This window comes from Protopterus annectens, chromosome 4.part1 (assembly GCF_019279795.1).
Source record: "Protopterus annectens isolate FY-2018-M chromosome 4.part1, PAN1.0, whole genome shotgun sequence".
Classification (NCBI taxonomy): Eukaryota; Metazoa; Chordata; order Ceratodontiformes; family Protopteridae; genus Protopterus; species Protopterus annectens.
This window is the reverse complement of record NC_056734.1, coordinates 838,310,708-838,337,308: the sequence shown is the minus strand read 5'-3', so window position 1 is coordinate 838,337,308 and position 26,601 is coordinate 838,310,708. Positions and strand designations below refer to the sequence as shown.

At 40.7% G+C, this 26,601-nt stretch overlaps 1 protein-coding gene across 1 annotated transcript in view; it reads right to left on the bottom strand.

The window, feature by feature from the left end:
• TM4SF18 (transmembrane 4 L six family member 18) overlaps window positions 1-25,975 on the bottom strand; it is a 73,535-nt gene extending 47,560 nt beyond the window's left edge. Inside the window, exons 1-2 of the mRNA XM_044070864.1 lie at window positions 25,776-25,975; window positions 13,123-13,197 (exon numbers count right to left, since the gene is read on the bottom strand). Coding sequence (XP_043926799.1) covers window positions 13,123-13,197; window positions 25,776-25,949 — 249 coding nt within the window. The 5' untranslated portion in view covers window positions 25,950-25,975. The remainder of the gene's footprint in view (window positions 1-13,122; window positions 13,198-25,775) is intronic.
• Between the last annotated feature and the right edge of the window lie 626 nt (window positions 25,976-26,601).

Here is a 26,601-nt window from a genome sequence, read left to right as displayed (position 1 = left end):
TTGGGACAGTCTTCCATTGCACCATGGATGAGGGTGTGACACCCCACCACTGGCCAAATAAATAATGGAGCCTCAATCCTCCTCACTCACAGCACAGTGAGGATGTACACACAATGGGAGGATGAAAATACACACACAGTAAGTAGTACAATTTCCTTAAAAGTAAATAGAAATCACAGTCAGCTGTTGTCCGTTTTCTCTCTTTTTCTCCCAGATCCCCAATAAGACTCCCCCACCACTACAGGGTTTTAAGATCTCAGCCAAGTGGTGGCCAAGTTACCAGACCTCCCCTCGGGCTGTCCAACCAGTGCTTCATGTCCCTGCCTAAGTAGCTGACACACTTTGAGATTTGATTGATATATATACACACACACACACACACACACCTGGGAAAAGCTAGCACAGGTTTACTAGCTATACCCCCTTCTGCCCAAACTATAAGGTACTACCAGCTGCCACCAGCCACTCTTACTTATCAGCTACTTTAAGGCCCTTGCCAAAGGATGACCAATCCTGCTGTGTAATGTTACTATTATCCAAATGGCAGTTTTTGACCAAGCACCAGCCTATTAGGAGTGCCCTGTACAGTGTCACCAAAATACATATGCAAGTATCTAAGAGCTTAAATATGTCTCACAAATATCAGCCACAAACATAGGTTTAAATATATTTAATAATAAATAATAAAAGAACAAGACAATACTCAAACAACACAGTTACTTTAGAGTTCAGAATCACAGGTCATATTTTAAAACAACATTGCAGGACAGTCTCAAATAAATACAGAAAACATCTAAACTAATCTTTACTATATTCCTATCTATATCTAAAAGATACTATGCCCTGAATCTTGCTTACAGACAACACACAAGCAGAAGTGCAGAATGGATGTTTCTAGGTCCAAGACAAGATACAAAATACCCAGTCTCTCTCTGACAGAGTTCTTAAATTAATAATAAACATTACTGCCTGGGTTAGCTTGGATGACATCTCTCTTTGTCACCTGACTTCAGTTCCCAGGCTAAACAGAGACTAAAAAAATGTTAACATCTCTGTGTGAGAAGTACATATCTCTCAGAAGTTTGCAGAACTTGAAAGTCATAAAACAATAAATTGCTTTTACATTTGAAATCTAGTAATTATTTCTGTTTCAAGACAATATAAAAACTTCCAGCTCTAGACATTTTGTCTGCTGCTGAACTGAACTGAGAGATAACACAATCATAAAACACTTTAATTTCAACTTATTTTCTTGAAGTTTTGCAAGTTAACTCTGTATGTTCCAGCTTCTACTATTAAAACATACATTTGCACAGGTATATAGTTTATATACATTTCTGTTCTTTTCCAATAGGGTACACTGTGGACACATCCTTGAAGCTCAGTACTGTACAAACCCTGTTCAACACACACTTTTTCACCAGTAGTTTAATATACACATATATAATTTTCTTACATTTGTAAGACAAGCATATGAATCATGTTAATATTCACAAATGACATATGATTATTTACCATATTCCTGACAGCTGGGCTGGCAGTGTCACAATTCTCATCCCTGACCCAAAAACTCAAGCTAGTTTTTCAAGTGACCCTTGAGAAATGTTGCTTGAGAGGGTTGAGCTTATTTGGGAATACCTTACCCCATTCAATGTCTTGAGAGCCGATCTGTGTTGGCATTGTTAATCCCACTGCGGTACTGCACTATCATATCATATACTTGTAACCCTAGGCTACACCTTAGTAACTTGGCATTTTTCTGGCTGGCTCGATGTAGCCATGTTAAGGGATTGTGGTCTGTAACTACAGTGAATTTCCTTCCATACAGATAAGGGTTAAGTCTCTGCAGTGCCCACACTAGTGCCCACACTATGGCTAGGCATTCCTTTTCTTCAGCTGCATAGCATTCCTCCCTGGGTTGGAGCCTATGATGGAGATATATCACTGGGTGCTCTTCTCCCTCAGAGGAAACCTGGCTAAGTACAGCCCCCACCCCATGGTTTGAAGCATCCACCTGCACAGCAAATTGTTTGCCGTAATCTGGACTGAATAACACAGGGGTTCCTCCCAAAACTCCTTTAAGCTTCTGGAATGCCTGATCACATGCTGGGGTCCACACTACCTTAGTTGGCCTGTTTTTCCTTGTCAGGTCTGTGATGGGAGCAGCTATGGTACTACAACTGGGGTAAGACTTTATGTAGTACCCTGCTGTCCCTAAGAATGCCCTCACCTGCTTTTTGGTAACAGAAGCAGGCCATGCCTGAACGGCTTCCACTTTGGCAGGTTCTGGCCTGATCTTACCACTCCCTACTCTATGTCCTAGGTAGGAGACATCTACCATACCCACCTGATATTTTCTGGGCTTAATGGTCAACCCTGCCCTCTACAGTCTGCCCAGCACCTCCCTGACATGCTGAAGGTGCTCTTGCCAGGAATGGCTGTAGATGACCATATCTTCTAGGTAAGCAAGGCAAAATCTCCTGCTCCTGCTAGGATACAATCTACCAGCCTCTGGAAAGTTGCTGGGGCATTTTTCATCCCAAAGAGCATCTTCGTGAACTCATACAAGCCAAAAGGAGTCACAAAGACTGAACTCTCTCGAGCACTGGGAGTCAAGGGCACCTGCCAGTAACCCTTGGTAAGATCAGTGATGATAAGATACTTTGCCCCATCCAGCTGCTCTAGGGCTTCATCTGTCCTAGGCATGGGGTAAGCATCTGACTCTGTGTGACTATTTAACTTTCTGTAGTCCACAAAGAACCTTTCTTTGGTACCGGCACCACTGGGGAGGCCCAGGGAATGCTGGACTCCTGAATTACCCCTAGTACCAACATTTCTTGTATCTCCTCCCTCAGAGTCTGTTTGACTCTCTCAGGCTCCCTATAAAGGGCCTGATTAATAGGCCTTTGGGGTTCTGTATCCACATGGTACTGCACCAGGTGGGTGCACCCTGGTTTCCCAGTGAGCATGTCCCCAAACTCCTGTAACACTGCTCAGATTTCTCAAACCTGAGTAGGGGATAGCTGCTGGGACATTCCTACCCCCCCACCGAGGTGTCAGTCTGAGCCTCACTAAGGATATCAGTCACCAGTTTCCCCTCAGATTCTTCCTGCAATCCACTGCAAATACTCTATCTTGGTAAGGTTTCATCATGTTAACATGGTACAATTTGTGCCCCTGCCTCCTGCCTAGCAGTTCTACCATGAAGATAACATCACTGACCTTCCTTACCACCTTGTAGGGTCCCTCCCAAGCTGCCTGCAGCTTGTTGTGTCTAACAGAATAAGAACCATTACCTGTTACCCTATAGCATACACTCCAGCTTGAGCATTCCTGTCATACTGGACCTTTTTCCTGTTGTTGGGCTTCTGCCAGGATCTCCTGGGCCAAGCCCATGAGTTCCCTGAGCATTGTCCTGAGGTTTAGGACATATGTCACAACAGACTCCTTGTGGGATTCACACTCACCCTCCCATTCATCTAAAATCAAATCTAGAGGTCCCCACACCCTATGCCCATACAGCAAATCAAAGGGTGAAAAATCTGTGAATTTCTTGGGCACTTCTCTGTAAGCAAACAACAGATGGGGCAAATATTTGTCCCAGTCCCACTTGAACTGATCTGCAAATGCCTGTAGCATCATCTTGAGTGTACAGTTTAACCTCTCAACAAGACTATTAGTCTGGGGTGGGGGGCGGGTATTTAGGTGCTTCACCCCACAGTACTTCCATAGACAAGCCAGTAGGTCTGACATGAAATTGGCACCTCTGTCAGTCAGTATTTCGTTTGGGAAACCTACCCTGCTGAAAATCTCTAACAAAGCATTTGCCACCTTTTCTGCCTCAATGGAGGACAAAGCCACCACCTCAGGATATCTGATAGGATAATCTACTACCACTAGGATATACTTTTTCCCTGTGGAACTTGTGGTACTCAGAGGCCCCACAATATCCATAGCTACCCTCTGAAATGGCTCCTCAATCACAGGCAAAGACATCAAAGGAGCTTTCACCTTGTCTCCTGCCTTGTCTACATTTTGGCACTGCTCACAGGTCCTGCGATACCCAGTTACATATCTGAAAATCCCAGGCCAATAAATGTTCTAAATAATATGTCTCTTTGTATGCTTTATGCCCATATGACCTGCACAGAGAATATCATAGGCTATGGCTAAAAGTGCCAGATGGTAGGCTCTGGCCACTATCAACTGCTGTATTCTCTCACCCTCTAGCCCTTCCTCAGGGGCCCACTCTCTATACAGCAACCCTTTGTCCCAGTATATAGCTTTCCCCTTCCCTTGAGAATCAGGTGATTCAGTAGCTACCTCCCTCAAGCCTTGTAATGTAGGGTGTGAGAGCTGAGCCTTTATCAACTCTGTCTTTGTAACCCTTCCCAGCTCCCCTTCAACAGGAAGCCTGGCATTCTCTGACAGTGGTGCCTCACTGTCAGCCTGGGTACTACTACTCACCTCTGCCCTTGCAGTCACTCTGTCCAAGGGAACATCAGTACCCACAAGCAGCTGTGGCTCACCTTCAGTTTCACTGCTACAAGGTAGCTCCCTCCCTGAAGTAACCACCGCACCAGTCCTGGCTGCAAGTGTGCAGCCTGTCTGGGTCTCCCCCAGGCTACCAGATCCACATGCTTGTCTCCAAGACTGACTGCATGTAACTGCATGAACACATGGTACTGCATTATCAAAATCATTCCCTATCAGGACATCTGCAGGGATATCCTCAAGCACCCCTACTTGCTGCCTTCCTTTTCCACCCTCCCAGTCAAGGTGAACCCTATCAAAAGGTATTTGGAATGGAGTCCCTCCTAAAGCTCTGAGAGGAGTAGACTGCCCAGGTAAGTAGTGCTCCTCTTTAGCTATTGCCGGCTTCACAATGGTTAGGTCAGAGGCTTTCCCATTCACTATGATAGGATATAACCTCTTGTGGTAGTTTGGTTCCCTTGTTGTCTGGAGACAACCTACTGATGGCATTTTGTCATTCCCACTTACTGGTTCTGCCACCTTTTGTTCTCCACCTTGCCTCTGTGGACATCTATGTGCTACATGGCCCCACTGGTTGCATTTAAATCATTTAACCCTTGGTCCTGGACATATACCTGGACTAGTGGCTTCCCCTGCTACTGCTGGACTCTGTTGGGGCAGTCTGGGCTGCCCATCATGGGTTCCCTTAGACCCATGAGCAGCACTGGGTGTCCCTTTCCTGTGCAGTGATGCCCTGCTTGCTAGGTATAGGTCTCCCTTCTTCCCCAACTTATCTGCAGTAGTGCATTGTCTATCAGCTAACCAGATTCTCAGGTCCTCAGGCATAGTGCTAAGGGCTTGTTCCCTCACCAAAACGTCTGCCAACCCTTCAAAAGTAGTGACCTGACATCCATTCACCCACCTATGAAAATAAGTGCTTAGTTCAGCAATGTATGCACACATACTTTCATCTCCCTTGTGTCTATGCTCATGAAACTTTTTCTTATAAGCTTCAGGTGTTAACTTAAAACATTCTAGCAAACAGTTTTTTTTACAATATTATAATTTAACCAATCAGTATCAGACAATTTAGAAATAACAGTTACAGCTTTACCATGGAGTAAGGGGGTCAGGAACCGTACTCAGAGCCCTTGGTCAACATTATACTCTTTACATACCCACTCAAACATATGAATGAAACTATCAAAATTATCCCCCTCTGTAAATTGTGGAAGAAATTTACTGACCTTTATTGCTTCTGAGTTCAGCTACTCCCGTCCCCATTACCTCCATGACTCTGGGGAAGAGTCAACATCTCCTTTTCATATTGCCTCTGCCTCTCCTTCTCCTCAGCCTCCAGCCATCTCAGTTTCTCATTTTCTTCAGCCTCAAGATGTCTCAGTTTCTCTGCTGCTTTTATTTCCAAATGCTTGGCCTCCAGCTCAGGTTTCTTTAACTCCAGATGGATTTCTAAGTCCTCTGTAGAAAGGTTGAGCTGTCCATTTTCTGAGAGTTGTACATCTCCACAACCAGTCTGATTGTCCTTCTGGTTGCTGTTCTGTGATGCAGCTGTGATTAAAGCTGCAATCATGTCTGCTTTAGTCAGATTCATAGGTTCATAGGTTCATAGCTTGGCACTAGGCTATCGGTCCTAGGGCCTATACAAGCCTAGCCATAACAGTTCCCTGGCTATTTCTTCCCACAATATTTACTTCCCTGGACCGCTGTCTAGCAGGGCGACTGATGTGATCCCGGGGGTGAATTTCCTATCTCCCATCCAGTCATCAAGGTGCCTTTTGAAGAGGGCTAAAGAGGCGCTCTGCTTGACATGTATGGGCAGTCTATTCCAGAGTCTGGGGAGTCTCTGGGTCAGGAACCTATGCCTCCAGCATGTTTTGTTCATTGTGATGACAAGGTTTAGATCCCTGAAGCATGTGGCTCCAAGGGATTGGGATTTCTTTAAGTGTAGCATGTCCAACAGCTCTGAGTTTGACATGGTCTTGTATGTTAAGCAGAGATCACCTCTGAGTAGATGATATGAGACAAAGTATAACCTGAGTTATTTATACGGTCAGCATATGGCATCTGCTTTAGACCTGTGATTCTTTTAGTGAGGTATTTCTGTGGCCTTTCCAGTTGCTGCAGATGTCCTGAGAGGTACATACTAAATGGGATATTGTATTCTATAATGGGTCTAATGAGGGATGAGTACAGTGAGACAATGACCTCCTTTTTTCTGGATGAAAAGCCCTTAGTGATGAGGTGTTCCACATAGAAGGATTTTCTGACTGTTGTAGTGATGTGGTTATCGAAGGTGAGACCACTGTCCACCTGTGTCCCTAAGTCTCTTATCACACTTTTGGTGTTTAGTATACTGCCACCTATGTGGTAATTCATGGGTACATGTTTTTTCCCCCAAAGGGGATAACGATACATTTCTTGCCATTGAGCTTGAGCCCATGGCTCTGGTACCAAGCATCTGTTTCTGTACGGCCCTTATGTAGAATATCCACATAATTTGGGGATTCAATAATGGCTCCCAGTTTGCAGTCATCTGCGAACTTTGTTAGCCAGAGTCCCTTAGTGTTGGCCTGTATTTCAGAGAAGTAGATGCCAAACAAGAGCGGTCCCAGGACTGAACCCTGAGGTACTCCACTTGTCACTTGTCTGGAGCTGGATTTGGAGACCTTTACAGTGTGGGTTCTGTCAGTATCTCTTACAGTATTTGCATATGTAGGTTGGAATGCACTAGTCCTTTAGTCTGGCACATCTCAGCCAACTGGAGACTTGTCAGCTTGCCATACCCTTCTGCTGACATGCTTGCCTGCACTCCCTAACTAAGATAACAAAAAATAAAACAATTGTGATATGAACTCTGAATATTCACTGCATGGCTGATTAAGAGTCCAAACACCTTCAGTAACCACTGTACACAGGCTATAGAAATGCAATATCCACACCACTACAAGCCAATTAATATGTGATGTGGCTAACTCACCACTGTCAACCATTTATGTGATGTGGATATCCCACCACTGCCACCAGTTAATATGTGATGCCCCAGCATTGGCCCAGTAATCAAGGAGCCTCAATCCTCACCACTGGCAACATTGAGGGATATACACAATGGGAGGATGGCAAGTACACACACAGTAAAGTACAATTTCCCTTAAGAGCACACAGAGATCACAGTCAGTCTGGGGCATGTTTTTCCCCCTTTCTCTAGATCCCCAATAAGACTCCCCACTGGCACAGCTATAGGGTTAAGATTTCAACCATGTGTCCAAGCTAAGACCTCCAGCACCCTCTCTGTCCAACCAGTGCTTTGTGTCCCTGCCCAAGTAGCTGACACACACAAACTTTGAGATTTGACTGATATACAAACACACACACATACACACCTGGAAAAGTCTGGCACAGGTTTACTAGCTATGCCCCTTTCTTCCCAAACTATAAGGTTGTACCAGCTGCCACCAGCCCACTCTTACTTATCAGCTACTTTAAGGCCCTTGCCAAAGCATGACAAATCCTGCTCTGTAATGTCACTATTATCCAAATGGTAGTTTTTGAACAAGCACCAGGCTATTAGGAGTGGCTGTACAGTGTCACCAAATACATATGCAAGTACCCCAAGAGCTTAAATATATCTCACAACTATCAGCCACAAATATAGGTTTAAATATATTTAATAATAAAATAATAATAATAGAACAAGACAATACTCAAACAACACAGTTACCTCAGAGTTCAGAATCACAGGAAATATTTTAAAACAATATTGTAGGACAGTCTCAAATAAATACAGAAAACATCTAAACTAATCTTTACTATATTCCTATCTATATCTAAGAGATACTATGCCGTGAATCTTACAGACAACATGCAATCAGAAGTGCTAAATGGATGTTTCTAGGTTCAAGACAAGATACAAAATGCCCAGTCTCTCTCTCAGAGAATTCTTAAATTAATAATAAAAATTACTGCTGGGTTAGTTTGGATGACATCATTCTCTGCCACCTGACTTCAGTTCCCAGGCTAAACAGATACTAACAGAATTTTAACATCTCTGTGTGAGAAGTACATATCTCTTAGACGTTTGCAGAACTTGGAAGTCGTAAAACAATAAAATGCTTTTCCATTTGAAACCTACTAATTATATCTGTTTCAGGACAATACAAAAACTTCCAGCTCTATACATTGTGTCTGCTGCTGAACTGAACTGAGAGATATCACAATCATCAAACACTTTAATTTTCTTGAAGTTTTGCAAGTTAACTCTATATGTTCCAGCTTCTACTATTAAAACATACATTTGCACAGGTAAATACTGTTGTTTATATACATTTTTTTTCCATTAGTGTACACTGTGGACACATCCTTGAAGCTCAGTACTGTACAAACCCTGTTCAGCATACACTTCTGCAACAGTAGTTTAGTATACACATAACATATAGTTCTCTTACATTTATAAGACAAGCATATGAATCATATTACTATTCACAAATGACATATGATTATTTACAAATTCCTGATAGCTGGGCTGGCAGTTTCACAAAGGGGAAGATGGTGCACACTGCGTACCTTAACCTAGCCAAAGAAGTTTGCAGATGACACCTGATGGACTGCTGCATATCCACAAGTCAAGTTCCACTTGAGTAACTTGCAGGCGTGGCCTCAACCTGGTCTGTGACATCAACAGGACTTGTTGGCAGGACAGATGTATGGCCCAGAGACTCCTGCTGACTTTGTCTAACATAGGGCTAAACTCTTGTTAGGGTTTAAGGGGTCAGGGCCAATATAGGTAGTCTAGTAACATCCTATGACCCTATAAATGTTACTTATGATTTTTATATAGAAAGTTCACTGACAGCTGCTTTGTCAATATTTTATTGAATTACTCTTTAGCAGATTGAGGTTAAGCTACCCTCTTTTCTAGAAGACAACTGTGGAATTACAGCAAACGTCATTAAACACAGGGGATGTAGTGAGGTGTACTGAAGTAGATTAAAGGGTTAAATGAAGAAACCTGTTTGCAGGAATCTCCTAGGTATTTCACTCAGGCACAGATGGGGGTAGAGCCTGCAGTTAAAAACCTGCAGTAACTGCAGAAAGATGGGTTCTCTACGGTAACATACTGTAGGACATCCTTTATGAGAGGTGCAAGGAAAGATTACTTACAGGATGTTTATTGGAGATAACTTGACTATGGAATTGAGAAGATACAGAATGTGCCTTAGGCATGAGGCCTACAGGGGGTTTCAAAGTGGAAGAGAAATCTTACTTGAACTGAACTCAAAGGGAATCACCACTTAAACAGAACTGCTGAAGCTGAAACTGTCAGTCACTTGGACAAATAAATTATATTGAACTAAGCAGTTATTTGTGAGTTTCTATGAGTATTATAGCCAGGAAAATGTATCAGGATTGAGTTGATTCCTGTGTGTGTGTGAACCAGGTGCAGCGAATTCTGAACTTTTTTGTCTGTGAAAAGTCCAAGAGAATGGCTGATTGTTAATTTTGTTTCAATATTACAAATAAAATAATATGATTTAACTGCAAGATGACTATTTTGTATCTGACGTTTGTCACATAGGATGGAGAATGTGGGAAAAGCATATTTTGTTGAAGTAATGACCCAAGCTACCACAACACACATATAAGCTTATGAAATGTATTTCAGTACTACTTTAACGTTCTCAAAACAACACAAAAAATAAATCCCCTGAAGTTAAAGGGTTTCCAGAACACCAAACCAATGTAAAGAAGCAAAAACAGCTGAATGCTTTGTCGTGTAATAAAGACAACTGTGGTGGACTTTCAGCTGTTTTTGCTTCAGTACTATTTTAACACAAAAAATATATTTCAACCTTATCTTTATTAAGTGCTTACAGTACTAAACTAAATTGTAATAAACCAACAGTATTAAATAAGTGAAATAAAAGAAGAAAAAACATAGAACAGAGTACTAAGAACTGATTAGGTTTTTAGCATTTAAAGCCAAACCAAAAAGTTAAATCTTGAGGGAGGCCTTGAAGCTGACCATTGTGAAACACTTCCAGAGCCACCACAGTGGTAGGATTGACAGGCACAGGTCTTGATCCACAAATGAGCACATACCTAATATTTAAAGACATGCCAAGGAACTACAACCAGCCTTGTGTTAACAGAATTCAAGGCCCAAGGCAGGAACTAAAAACAGTTAAATCCTTCAGATGACAGGTCCAAACTGTGCAGGGCTAGAAATACCAGCACCAGCATTTTAAATATAATTTGGCACTGAACGGGAGGTCAGCATAAACTCCAGAGCACAGCACTGGTGTGCTTGTAATAATGTGCCCTAGTAGGTGACTATATTGTGGATTTTTTTACTAGATGAACATGATATATTTTGGTTTCAAGAAGGCCAAGCTAAAGGATGTTACAGTAGCCAAGGCAAGAACATTTGTTTATGCATTTATTTATTTATTTGTTTGTTTGTTTATTTGAATTTGTTTAGTGAAGTAGGGCCCTAATCCCACACAACCATTTTCAGACCCACCAGGAAAAAAATGAGAAATTCTAAAGAAGTATTGGGTGATTAAAGACATGCTGTAGGTGGATTGGACTGGAAGGTTGGGTGGGGCTGTTGGCTTGGCGCACGAAACTCCAAAACTCCACTGCCATGGCGAGACAGATGGATGGCTGTGGCGACCTCTAACCGGGAAAAGTCGAAAGAAGACGAAGACCTCAGATGAAAACAAGATCATTTACGTACCTCCATCATTTAATCCCAAAATGTCAAAGAGCTATCATGGATGACACCAAGATTATGCACCACAGGAGAAAAAAACTCCAGGTTATTGCTACCACAAAGATGGAAAGATGAAAGCTGCAAACAGCGTAGTCTCTCAAAAATCAAAAGCACAGCTAATCTATATGTTTTTGAGGAATGGGAGCTATATCTGTATACCATTAGTATAACACCAATAAGAAAACCATCTCCATCTAATAAGCTATCTTGGTGCAGCATTAATACTGCAAACAGTAACAGAACCAAGATCAAATCCTGCGGTACTCGACAGGTGAAAGAAAGTTATGAGCTATACAACCACTCAGGTACATCTTGACATGTAGGAGGTAAACCAAGTCTGTTACAGTATAAAAGACACCACAATAAGAGGGAAAATATTCAGTCAGGACAATACAGTGAGCAGTATAAAATGCGACTGAAGGATTAAGCAGGATGAGAACAGAATGATATGACTGATTTCTTCCTGTAACTTGGAAATTAGCCACCCTCATGGGGCAATTTTAGTACTGTGGCAAGTGCAAAACTGGACTAATGGAGTTTCTTGCATTCATGAACAAATTAATGTGATATAAACTATACACAATTAAGTTTATTAATAACTTGCCCAGGAGGCAAAGGAGGTATGTGGTCTAGGTTTGTAAAGTCCCTAGTGGTCCTTAGCCTAGTAGCAAACTTTAAACCAATGAATGGAAGATTAGAAACCTGGATGAAAGTCATCAAGGCCATTATAGACCACTGATGTTCTCTTGAGGACTAGGAAAAAAAGTTCATCCTTAAAATAGATAAAAGAACCATCATCCTCAAAGAAAATTCTAATATTTGGAAAATAGCTGTCCGCAGAACATCCAGGCAGACAATAATCAGCATGAATGAACATGAGTACAGTTCACATGCTGTTAAGTACTTGTCTGACATGAACACATCATAAATGGGAATACAAAACTCAGTTGAAGAGCATGAAGAACCCCTCATTTTCCACAAATGCATGGTCTGTGAATTTAAAAGGAGGAAGAACAGAGCAGTCATATTGTATTGTTCAGATGTAAAAGTTCTACAGGCTAAAAGAAGGCCAGGTACAACATGTCCATGACCTGAAGGATCATGAATAGTCAGTGTATTACTCCTGTATTTCTGCAGACAGAAAAACATAGCCTTCAGCTACGTGATTTCTGACTGGTGATAAACATATTACATGGGTTCATCGACATTCCGTCCTTTATCCCCCTATCTCAGAAGTTGGAGTTTCTAATCATAACATTGTTCAAAAACTCTGAGGAGGGTGGGATTCAGTGGTGTATGCATATTTTCACAGCTATACCAAAATTCAACTACAGAGCCATGCAGTCCTTGTCAGGTCTGAATGCTTTTCATGGCCTTGCATTGTTACTTTACCACCGAGCTGCTACTGGGTGGCCATCACATAGGATGTTGCAGTTGTACAGTGAGCCAAACTACCTCCCTCTCCTCAGGATAGATCTGTCAGCCTTTGGCTATTCTCTTTCCTTCACCTGCCAGGCTTCGACAGCATCACAGCTCACTAGTCAAAGCCATACTACAGGGGGCTACCATTCCTCTGACCCATAGAGTCAGATGTTACAGTGGAGCTGTTTTTCCATTTATGCATTGTTATCCTCTGTCTAAATATAAATAGCACTGACACTATATGGCCTTATTCCCAATACTCATTTAGAGATCAGTTTCTCTCTTCACAGGATCCACATTTGATTAAGTATTAAAAAGATGGCATGTTAATTGACAATAAATAAGTCATATTAGTCACACATTAGAACAGTTATTATATTAGAAAATAAATGCAGATACAGTTTCTCCTTAATTATTAGATAAAGAGTTGATCTTACCTTTGTATTCCTGTTTTTAGGTTCACAGACCTCAAAATGATCCAATAAGATAAATATTGCTGCTGGAAACAACATCTAATAAATAAGAAATTACAGCATTCATGTGATAAAAATACATTTCTTTTATTTTTTAAATGAAAGATAAAAGTAGTCAGTACACATATTATAGAAATGGAATTTAGACAGGGAATCCTAGAGGCAACTGAACAGATAATGCCCTGCTACCATAAGTGAAACATGAAACTGAGACACATTAGAATGCTAAACTCAGTAAATCCTAACTAGTCAGGATTATTCTGTTGTTTCGTATCATTGCAAACTGCAGAAAGTAGTTTTTATTTGGTATTTTAAATGGGGTACACAGGGCCAGCCTGTGAATCCCCCCCACTGGACACTGGTTCCCCCATCTACCAACCCTAGTGCCCCCCAGTCCTGGCATTCTCAAACCATGTAGACAGATTGTTTTATTTTTTTACACTTTCTGTTAATCTTCAGATTTTCCTCCATTCTTTCAATATACCTTAACTAGCTAAGTCTGCACTTTAATAAATGTGGAAGAAATAGTTGAATTAAACCAAGGGACTGTTAAACTTTAGGGTCCCAACTATGGGATTCTAGAAATTCTGATATGCATTTTAGAGCTCTTTTCCAACATTCAGATTCAATGGTGACCTAAACAAAAATTGTGAGTAAGGAAAGACATTAGGTCTAATTTTGTTTATTTCAAGGAAGAAATAACATTTTTCCCTAAGCTTAATGTTCAAAGCTGAAGAAAGTAGTTTCTAATAAAATGAGAACAAATACAAGGATACATAAATCATATCTGCAAATAGTGACATGCCACCCTATCTCTCCCAAAAAAGAAAGTAACCTCCTGTACACACACTCTAGTGTTAGCGTAGGATGAAAGTGAAAGGATAAATGACTACAGTAATATATTTCAGCTCGTTGCTGTCCAAAAAAGATACACATCATGCTTCTTTACTCCGATCTCCAAAAGATAGCCCGATATCTGATGTTTGATCATGAGGAAAGGGAAAATAATGGTCACAATAATGTGTAGTAATTTGTTGCTTCTTGACAGTATGCAGGGAGACAAGCTATAGCAAATGTCTCATGTATTTCTGTGTGTGTGTGTGTGTGTGTGTGTGTGTGTGTGTGTGTGTGTGTGTGTGTCTGACTGTGTGCGATTGTGTATATTCCTGTCGTTATGATTCTTGTTCCCAAAAACATGTTTTAATAACCATCATCCATAATCTGCACTTCTATGCCCTTTGGGGCACAGAGTCTTACAGTTCCTGAGATCAGCTGTATGGGAAGGGTTTATCAATGAAGAAACACATCTTTAGCCTTTCTTTTCTTCTAGCTCTTCCCCATATTTCTTTAAAAGGTATTTTAATAGTGATTTCATTATAAGGGTAAGTTAATGTACTCAAGCAGCCCAGTGGGAATGTGGAGCTCATTTCATCCCCGTAACAGAAAATTAGACATGTTTTGCATTTTTTATCAACATTCTACTTTCCATGAGAAAAGGTAATGCAGGTAGCATGTCAAGGTATCTCTCCCTGACTTATTCTACAATATGTAACTCTCCCAACGTTAAGACATTCTGATTTTGATATTCTGACCTGTTATCAATAATTATCATCTTCCTGCTGTTTGTCTGACCTCCAGGTATATAGCCATTTGGTATTCTGGTTGTAGGATATATATACTTTTAATGTCAGTATGAAATGCTCAGTATGATACTATTGCATAAAGATAAGTGATCAGCAATCTTTAGAATAAGATGATGAGTGCAAGACTTCATTGTATTCAAGTTCCATCAATGGGTCATTTCATTAAGGCAATCCTGTTTGATTTGATAGGCACCATTACTTAAAAGTTATTACTGTAATCTTAATGGTGGTGTTAAAAATGCAATAACAAAATATTCTAAAGTGTCATCTACTGGTTTTATTTAGTTATTTGCTTTTGCTGGGCTACTGCTTTCAAAAATGAAGAACACACGGGGTAATGTTGTGAACAAAGTGTTTCCCTTAAACCACAAAATTGCAAAGGAAAACAACTTTGCTGTGCTGACATCTATATAATGTTGTGCAGACCAGCCAGAGTGTCACTCAGCATGAATCCAGAGATGCATTAATAAACACATATTCAGTATTGTGTACTGGCCATCTTTATAATCCAAACTGTACTTCTGTTAGCAGATTTGCACTTTTATTTTGAAAAATGATGTGTATGTTGTGTTTATTACAGCACCACCCCAAAATATATTTATTTGCACTGTGAAGGAATTGTCTTTGAATACTGGTCTGTATTCATAAACATCACAACCTAAACTTAGCATGCATAAAAATGATAAACGTGTGGTGTATAAAACAAACTGTAAAAGACGGACTGTGAAAAAAACAGGTGAAACAAACACTGGAAAATCTAATATTTGTCATTATCACTGGAAGGACTAGTAATCAAGCTGGGTATGCCTTAGAACATTAAAAGTCTGTTAAATAACCTACTGTTATGCTAATGAAATGTTAAGATATCCTTTTGCTGATTTTGTCTTTCACAGCTCATAACATGTGAAGCTTGAATTTTATGTTTTAGTGGAGGGGTAAAACCTCCCAAAACACACTACGCAGGGAACATTGTCCCCCCGTACCTCCTTTAATAACACAGTCAGTGCAGATACTATATGACCTAACTTTTAAGGACTATCTTGCAGATAAGTATCTGAGGCGGGGCATCATCTGCTTGTTGCTCCTAGAAAAAGTAAGAATTATTGCTTTAAATTACAGTAAAAATCAGTTAAAGATACAAATATATTAAACAACTTGAAGAAAATTTTTTTCCAGAATCTCCCACCTATGAGCATACATATACAATGTTACTTATGTCAGAGCTTACCAGATACATGCTGTATGATGTATCTTGTTCTGTTTAGAAAAAAAAACATATCCAGACTCTTTGCAACAGGATAATAGGAAATGTCCATAGGTAACAAATACTGGTGTCTAAAACATATACAATCTGGGCACACAAACACTTAAGACTGACACAGTTTCCCAGTAACCCCAGAAATGTTCTTATTTTTGGTGATTTTGTGATTAGAAAGGAGGATGTATCAGTCATCAGACTTTGCAAGGAAGAAACCTGTTTAGTGGGAGGAAATGAGCAGTATAAAAGCTAAGCTAAATGGACTGCAGGCTAGATAGGATACGTTCATTGCTCATATTGTAATAAATAATCTAAGGTGATTAACCCAGTGGATTATTTGACAGGATATGGTGGCACTTTCTAATATCCTTGCAAGTATTTGTTTTGACTTGTGTAGTATCACAGTACAGCCCTGGGCATATTTAGTTTTAATATTACACTCTACTCCCCCAATGGATACATCTCCACTCAGTGGATAGCTTGATCCTCTGCATATAAAACATGCTCATATTTTCATCCGTCTTAGGAATGCAACTTTCCATAACTTATTTCAAGGCCTTAAAAGGTTCAGAGTCAGTTTGTCTCACATGAGTCACTTGCTTGATACTTAAAGTAGCCTCCTGAAATGTTTCATCACCATATTGTGGCTACACTCTTGACACTACTTCTTTCCGCATCTGAAGTTACAAGGACATGGAGTATGAAAAGTCTATCTTCATTACCAAATACTTCTGAAACTTGATGTTCAGTATGAGTCATAAGCAGTCAGGATGATTATGCACCTCTAAATGTGAGCAGAATAGGTAGACATTTGTGTTCACCAGCTAAGGTGAGTAACAGTTTGGGGAATATTTAACTCCAAAGATCAGAGCTAATGCTTCTTTCTCTATACATAGACCTTTCCTTGCTGAAGGGGGAATAGATCAGGCTGCACATGTAGCACTGGGCAGTTCTTGTCAGTGGCCATGGTGTGCTGAATCTTGTCCTCAGTACCATATGCAGATACAGTGCATGGTGAAGTGAGATGACACCTCTGAGTGTAATCCATGAGAACTTTTCCATGTCAGCGATTGCATTAATTGAAACTATTGTCTTCCTGTCACTTTCATTGCTAGAATACCTTTTGACAATAAAACAAAGATGCTAACAGCATACTTTGCTTAGGAGCATATCTCACATAACAACCAGGAAGAATCAACAGGTTAGGGACAGACCTCTCACAATAGCCGAACAGGTGCCACAAATACTTTCAGGTCTTTCATACATGAAAGGTATGCACTCTCTCTCTTTCCTGTTTATGCACTATGTGTTACATCGGGCATTGAGCACCTTTCTGCACTCATTTCTGCAGCAGTTACAGTTTTAGGTTGCTTGGCCAAGGGCTAACTCTCCTCAAATGGTGCACCACATACTTCTGCATGCACAATCTCACACCCACCAAGGGTTGGGAAGGTGGCCTAATGGTTAAGGTGTTTGCCTTACAAACACAATATGCAGGATTTGAGTCTCACAAGGGATAATTGGCTAGTCTTTAAATGGCTCACAATGGCAGTTAGCTTAGTACTAATCTATGAATCTATGGATCTATGAATAAAACCTATGGCCAATTTAGAGTGTCCAATCCACCTATTGCATGTCTTTGGAATGTAGGAGGAAACCAGAGCACCTGGTGGAAACCCAAACGAACACAGGGAGGACATGCAAACTCTGCACAGAAGGCACCCTAGCTGAGAATCGAACCAGAGAACTTCTTGCTGTGAGGTGACAATGCTAACTGCTACAGCACTGCAGTGCCCAGGTATGTACTTCCTCAGTGGATGTGACATTTCAGCCACAGAATGAGTTCTCCTACTGGTTACAACATGATACCACTATTCTCTTGTTCTTTTACAAAGTTTCACTTGGACTTCTTAACTCTCACTCCACTTTCCTGAAGTTACTACACTACTTTCTGAAAGTTCCTTGAGTGTTCAAATTAAGTTCTTCCTGACGTCAACCAATTATGCAGATAGATCGCCACTTGGAGGTACCTTAACATGTTTTCTGTAACAAGTGTGATGGTGGAAGGTGCAGACCTGACTCAAAATGGCTAAGTAATATAAACAAATAAATCTCTATGGGTATTAAAGGTGATATACTCTTGCCTATACATAGAGACCAGGTTAGTCCTTGATAACATTGTCCTCCTGCTTAACAAGGACATTCACCCCCCTTTCCATGGTAGCAGGTTTGTCTCAGTGTCAGTTGCCTGATTCACTGTCAGTTTATAGCCCCCAACAAATGGATATAACTACCCGTTTTCATCACCAGATCTGCAAGTGTAAGTTATTAATCTCACTTCACTACAGTAATTATGTTGGCTTAATCCAAACCATCTAACTCTTTTCCAACCCCTTCTTTCATGGGAGGGGAAAGTAGACAAACTCTTGTGAAACTTAGGCAGACTATCAAGGTTTACTAGTATAGAAGCTTTAACATCAAACACAGCACTCAGAGTCATTCTAAAAAAAGGCTTCAGCATTCAGTTCTAGAACTTTTAGTTACCTGAGCTCATCACTGACCCTTTGGCTTGGGTTTCTTATGAAGTACCAAGGACTGTAAATGCCCTAACACTATTTCTCGGTAGCTTTTCCTACTATCAGGTTTGGGCTTAATGTCACCAAGGAGTATTACTTGAAATAGTCAGATATTTTCATTTTGTCTACACTCTTAGGAATTCCTTATTTCAGGAATAAAGAGCTGTGTATCTTGATATTTTTTTTATTTGTATATAGCACTCTGTAAATTGTAGCTATTCCAGTAACAACAACTCTATGTCAGCAGGCCTGTCTATGAGATTAGCAAGGACATCCTCTGCTATGTATGTGGGACCAGTTAATTCTTAAAAGGACTATATTTCTGGCAACCCATGTTGACAGTAAATATCCTTCGTATTTATTTTAATTTCCTGATTATGCCAAACCCTGTTTGGGAGTCTCTGTCCTTTACCCCATTTGAGTATTGTTATTAATCTGAGTGCATGCCTTTGTTATATGGTAGGAAAGGCTTACTGGCATTTTAGCATCGTGCTTAGGAGGTTCCTGCTGGTATTCTCTTACTCATGTCCTCTGTTCCATTATGAGCCAGAGTGGTTTACTTCTCCTCAGGGTATTATGCATAAAGCAGATAATGGTAGCTCATGTATATAGCAGATTTGCTTTCCCTTCTCCATTTACCTTTTGAGATTTAATCTTAGCCTACTGTCCCTCTGTTGCTTTCCATTCTGTAAAAGCTAGGCAACAGATTTTGAGAGTTTTTCTAACCAATTTGGGTTGCAGTACCTATGCAAGATGTTACATATAAGCCATAGTTTTACATAGGGCAAGCTTATTCTATTGAAATTTTAATACAGAGAGAAAAGTTTAGGTTACCTCATGCTGGCACTTACTTGGGAAATGGTAGCAAATGAGTTCAATGTTATTCTTCATCAGGTCAGAGACATTACTGTCAAGCTTGATTCCAGAAGAGGTTGCCTTAATATTACTTTTAGTATTAGTATTGCTATCAGTATCAGTATTGGTATTAGTATTAGTATTAATATTAGTACCAGTATTAGCATTAGCTTTAGCATTAGTACGAGTACGTATTAGTATTAATATTAGTATTAGTATTTGTCACAGGAAGAGGTTCTACTGTTCGATTCACGGCTGGAGTGCCTTCTGTGTAGAGTCTGCATGTCCTCCCCACGGTCGAGTGGCCTCCGAAAGACATGCATGAATGGGTGTGCCTTCCCTGAAGGTTGGGCGTCAGGCTGGCAACTCGGCACCAAAAAATAAATCTACTGCCAATCATTAGCGGACCGGAGTTCCGCTGTGGTGACCCCTAACCAGGAAAAGCCGAAAAGACAAACAACATTAGTATTTGTATTAGTATTGTTATTAGTACTAGTATTAGCATTAGCATTAGTATTAGAATGTATTGGTTCAAGGCTCCTGAGAGCACCCCAGCGCTATCAGGTTTTACCTCATATCATGCGTTCCGGCCCCAAAATCCGGACAATACCAAGAAAGGAGGGGGGGTATCCATATTCATCAAGGACACCCACACCTCAAGACTGGTGGCAACGCACGATGCATCGGAGACCATCCAGGTGCAATTAACCATAGGCAAGACTGCTCTGCAAATTGTAGCATGTTACAGGCCACCCTCACAAACTCAGGAACCTCACATGGCCTTCCTGAAAACACTAGAGGGGATAAATGTATCACCAAACACCATCATACTAGGTGACTTCAATTACCCTAATATAGACTGGGAACACTACTCAAGCCCAAACACCCTAGCCCAAAAGTTCCTGGAATTCATAAACTCAAATGCCATGGAACAACTAGTCACCATCCCCACAAGAGGAGATAACATACTTGATCTCATCATCACGAACATGGGAGCACAATGTTCAACACCAGAGGTGTACCCCTCACTGGTGAGATCAGACCACAAACTAATCTCGCTGGAGGTCCTCATCCCACCCCCACCTGAAATAAAAAAGACCACAGTAAAAAACTTCTCAAAAGCCGACTTCACACTTCTAAAAACTAGTGTGGTCTCCTTTTAGGCCCCCGAGCCGGAAAACAGTACTCAAGCCGCTGAATCACTTACAAATGCCTTCTACCAGCACCTGCAGGACTGCATGGATAAGGCAATCCCAAGCAAAACAAAGACTTTTTGTACCAAAGGCAAGCGTCCAGTCTGGTGGACCCCAGCCATAAACAAACTCTACAACAAAAGGAGGAAGCTACTACAAGATAGAGCAAAATCCTTAAAAGGTAAGACACCCTTGATCACTATAAGTAAAAAACTAAGAGCTCTCATAAAATCATCCAAAGCAAATTTCGAGAGAAAAATAGCTAAAGACTCAAAAGACAATCATAAGGCCTTCTTTAGCTATGTTAGAAACCTGGGAGGAAACTCCCAGATATGCTCAGAGCTAGTTCAAAATGATGTGAAGATTACTGATCCTACAGACATTGCCAACATACTGGCTGACAGGTTCAGTGCAGACTTCTCCCCTCCCTCCCCTCCAAAAGGAGAGATATCTATACCAAACGATTGCAGCCCCCCATACATCTCCAATGCCCAAGTGAGAACTGCTCTCTCCAAAGCAAAACACAGCATCCATGGGACCTGATGGTGTCCCTGGCTGTGTGCTCCATGAACTCAATGAGGAATTAAACCCACAGCTAGGACAGCTGTTTAATCAAAGTCTTACCTCTGGATACGCCCAGGGGTGGCGCACTGCAACTGTGGTACCACTTCACAAAGCGGTGCCTCCACCGACCCTGGAAATTACCGCCCATTAGCTTGACAAGCCTTATCTGCAAAGCCATGGAGAGGATCATAATGGACCTCATAAATAAAGACATAGGGAATTTGCAGACTTTGGATCCAACCCAGTTTGGCTTTGTCAAAGGCAGATCATGCCTTTTAAACTTGGTTGACTTCTTGAAACAGTCACCAAAGCCATTGATGAGGAAAGGCAGTCCATACAGCCTACCTCGATCTGGCTAAGGCCTTGATACAATACCCCACTCGGGTATCATTGAAAAACTCATCAGCTTAAATGTCAACCCATACATCACAAGATGGGTTGCAAACTGGCTGAGTGACAGAACCCACAGGGTCAGAGTTGCTGGCGCCATGTCAGACTCAAAGCCTGTCACAAGTGGTGTCCCACAGGGCTCAGTCCTGGGCCCACTCTTGTTTGGCATCTACTTTTCGGAAGTACAAGCAAACACAGGAGGGTTATGGCTGACAAAGTTTGCAGATGACTGCAAACTGGGCCATAGTAGAAAACACATCTGACACAGATATCCTTCAGAAGGGTCTCACAGAAATGGATAACTGGTCCCAGAGCCACGGCCTAAAGTTAAATGCCAAAAAATGCATAGTCATACCCTTCGGGAAAAACAAGGTTACCCCTAGCTACCAAATAGGTGGCAATCCACTGAGCACAGAAGAAGTTATCAGGGACCTGGGGACCCAGGTTGATAGTAGTCTGTCATTCGACACCCATGTAGCTAAAGTAGTTAGGAAGACCTTCTACATTGCCCACCTTATCATGAAGGGATTCTCATCTAGATCAAGGGAGGTCATAGTCTCCCTTTACTCATCACTCATCAGACCAATGATTGAGTACAATGCCCCATTCGGAATGTATCTGACCCGACACTTGCAGCAGCTGGAGAGGCCACAAAAGTTCCTCACCAAAAGGATAAAGGGTCTCAAAATCTGTCCTATGCTGCCCGACTGAAAGGACTCTAGCTCTATTCTAACGCTTAACGATAGATCAGAGGTGACCTTAGTCTAACAAACAAGACCATGTCAAACCCAGATTTGATGAATATGCTTCACCTCAAAAATCTAGATCCATCAGAGCCACAAGGGCGGGAGACTTAAACCTTGACACGGCTATTAATAGGACGTGCTGGAGGGATAGATTCATCACCCAAAGACTCCCTATGCTGTGGAACAAAATCCCGGTACATGTGAGGCAGAGCACCTCGCTGGCCTTGTTCAAGAGAAATCTTGACCAATGGATGGGAGATCGCAGATATACCCCAGGGATTACCTCAGTGTCACTGCTCGACAGAGGCACAGCAAAATAATGGGTATAGTTCCCCATACTAAAGGGGTGGCATAAGCCACAAAACGATGGGCTAGGCTTGTAAATGCCCTCGGGCAGATAGCCTAGTATGAACCTATGAACCTATGAACCTATTAATATTAGTATTAGCATTAGTGCTAGCATTAGTATTAGCATGTATTAGTATTAGTATTAGTATTAGCATTTTCTGGTATCTGGGAAACACTTGTTTTATTTTTGGTAAACTGTTTCATTTAATTGATACATATATGATTTATTGCTATTAAGCATAGAGCTGAAATATTTGAGAAAAAGTTAAGTAACTCAGAGAGTGTCAGGTATTTTCCCAGGGTCAGCCTTCCACAGTACACATTCATCTGTGAACCATTTCAGAGTAGCATGAAGTGCAGGGAGGAGGCTTATACCTTTGTTGAGGTGCTGAAATTGTTGTTGATGGGAGGCCAGTATTTCACCTGCCAGTGTAAACAGCACTGAATACAGCAGACATCTGCAAATGACTTTTTTAAATAATTTGAAATGTGGTGATGAATGCCAATTAGCAAGGGCCTAGGCATATGGTGTCCTATAGAAGCATTAAGTTAAGTGCAGGAAATTCCCCCCTATATCTCATGTCTTCTAATTGCCCATGGAAAGAACCAGTTTATTGAGTCAAAGGCTTTATGGGACTCCATAAATAGAGAGGAAAGCAATATTTTGGTAACCTGGATGTGATAGGCAAGTGTTGTTCCTGTTCAGACAACAAGTTGTCTCCTTCCTTTAACGTATTCCTTTTTATCAGGGTGACTGATGTGTTCCAGACAAGGTTTTGGCAGTAGTTTGAAATGGCTCAATCAGGGATATACTTATAAACCATTAACCCTGCCATGTAAACCTTCACTGAATTTGGTTCTATTGGCTGTTTTTCCTGGTTTCAGAAGCCCTACTATAAAGGATAGCTTACTGAAGGTGGGAGTTGACTGCCTTATCCTGTAATATCGAATAACCCATTTAAAGGGTTCCCCAGTTCTGTCTTTCAATGCTCATAAAAATCTAGGGTCAGTTCTTTACTGCCTGGAGTGTAATTAGAGGCATAGCATCTACTGCTTGCAAAATTTCCTGACCACTAATAGGTTTATTAGGTCACTGAATCATTTCCAGCCTTAATTCGGGTATTTGTGGTGGGCTTGGAAATTGTTCACTCTGTTTCCACAACTTTGTTAAAGCCCTTGGAAGTAATTAAGCATAATCTTTTTAACTGCCTCTTCCAAGTGCTACACAATTCCTTGCTCATTTTTTAGGGCAGCAACTAACTTCTCCTTCCTCTCTGTTAAGTTGCTAGACGTGGTGAAGTCAATAACCTTAGCACAGTAATAATAATAAAAAATACTTTTTTTCACTCGTGTTGCTTCCAAGTCTCCTCAAAACAGAAATGCTTTGTTCTCCAACATTTTGTTTTTAAACTTCCAGAGAAATTCTTTACTCTCACACCTTTTTATTCTTTTCTAAGTGTAGGATCCGCATTTATAAATCCTCTTACCATTTCTTTTTGCCTTTTTATCTTTCTTTTGCAAGATTTTATAACAATCTATCCCTAACCTGAATTGCTCCGTTTTTTTCTCTCTAAAAAATACGATGACCTTCCATTTCTTCTTTGTAATAGTTTTTTAAGAACGTTCTAAGCTGCTCACTTTTTACTTTATAATTTATCTGGCATATTGTTTCACTCCAGAATCTGACAGACCAGTTTGTAAAGGCTCACAAAGGACTGGGTTCATCCATACACACTTCCTTCATATTAGATTATTTGTTTGCTAGAGATGGCTTTTGGAAACATCAGAAGTAGCCTGGCCATGTGATGATCATCTCAGTCATAGTCAGTCCTTTTCCTATCAGCAGACCCCCTGTATGCTGAATATCTCACCCATGACATGACCTATGGTTATCACATTACAAGTGCCGCCATATGAGCAAACATGGCATATAATCATTACCTCAATGTTCCATCCATGACAGCAGGCATGCAAATGACTGCTTTAGTGCATCACCCATGATAATTCACGTGAATGATCCACCTATCCAGCAGTTATGACACATGATTCTTACCTTAGCATTCCACACACAACAGCAGTTAGTCATATGATGACTGTTAAAGTGTGCCAGCCATGATAGTAAGCCTGGTATATGATGGTCACTTTGATGCCCTATACATGCATATAGAAACTGCTTTGCCATCTCTTTTGTGCCAGCAGGTGTCACATATAATGGCCATCTTGATATTCTGCCCATGTCAATAAGCATGTCATTGAACTCCCTCAACACCCCATCTGCAGACATGCTGTAAGAAGATAGTCTTAATACCTTACACATGCCAACAGTCAGCCATGCTCACCTGTCAACTCTGATCCGGCTGCTGTTTGATTTAATTGGCAAACAGATTGTTCAGATTCATAACAGGAACAGGTAATGTTGTAAATGATTAGACTACACTAGAACAGAATATATTACAGAGAGAGGTAAAGAGATGCAGGCATGCCAAAATATATGTGAAAGCTTAAAGGAAATGACACAGAAACACTAAAATGAAAAATTCAAAAGCAGCAGCAACATGACCTTGTACAACATTAGCAGTAGATAAGTTTATGTCTACTGCTATCAGTGAAAATGAAGTCTTTAATGAGGTTAGATCTCACAACAGTCATTATTCATTTAAAGTAAACATCTGCAATACTCTTCTACTGTATGTATTAGCATTGGTGCAGAACTGCAGTGTAAGTATTACCTGGATTTACCTGAATGGGAGCGTTAAGCACCGTATCACATTTACAAGGTGTGGCTGCCTGTGGTATTACAAAGGGCAGGACAAAGACAGAGACCAAAGGAAAAAGGCAAGTGAGTCACTAAACCACCTCCCTGATGGACTCCGGGGCACATTTTGTTGGGGGGGAGGGCTACAACATTTATTTCAGCCTGTATGATATTACTAATATTTGAAAAAGTCTACTTACTTATCTAAACAGCATTGTGATTTACTACAGAAAGTGCCTTCTCTTACTTCTAATTAAAAGTTAAATATGTTGAACTGTTTACCACTTACCAGAATGCCAGCAAAGCAGATTCCTTCAAAATAAAGCACATAGCTGCTTAGTTGGTTGTTAGCAGCATAGGTAGGATCACCATTGGGAACGTACAGCAGTATGTTTGCTGCAATGGAACAGAGAGAAAGTGGTATAAGTGAGAAGCCAGCACAAGAGCAACTGTGCAGACACATTACTGCACTATGAAACGGTACAGCAAGAAGATTCAAGAACCTTGTACAATTGAGCAAACCATACGATATGGCTTGTTTTCCATTATGTTGATTGTTTTCTCTCTAGGGAAGCCTGGTTGCCTGGAAGAGCTGTTTTACTGATGACTTATTAAACATGTGACTAACAGCAACACAGGTTTATGCCTGAAGAACATTCATAGCAGTACGATTAGGGCTTTAAAAATGCTTTATGTTTATGCATTTTAGGCATTTTTTCCAGAAAATATTTGCCTTATGAAAACTGATAGCACTGTAACAATTTTGTAGACAGAAGGGATCCAAATCAGTAAAAAAAAAAATGTTTTACATTTTTCTTGAAAATATCATTAGGCAACAACTATATAAAACATTCTGTTTGATTTAAAAAATTATATTAAGCAGCTTCTATTATACTTGGCAAGATTCTAGAAGACACATTAGTACGGAAGGACTTATTGCTTCCTTTTGTTTGCTGCATTGCACAATACTAAAACTTTTTTTTTTAATTTAATCATGCAGTTACAGGGAAAATAACTGATGCATCTCTTACCATTTCAAACCTTGACATGGGTCAATAGCAAGCATTAATTGGGGAAATATATATCACTATAGCATATGGTCTCAACCGCATGAA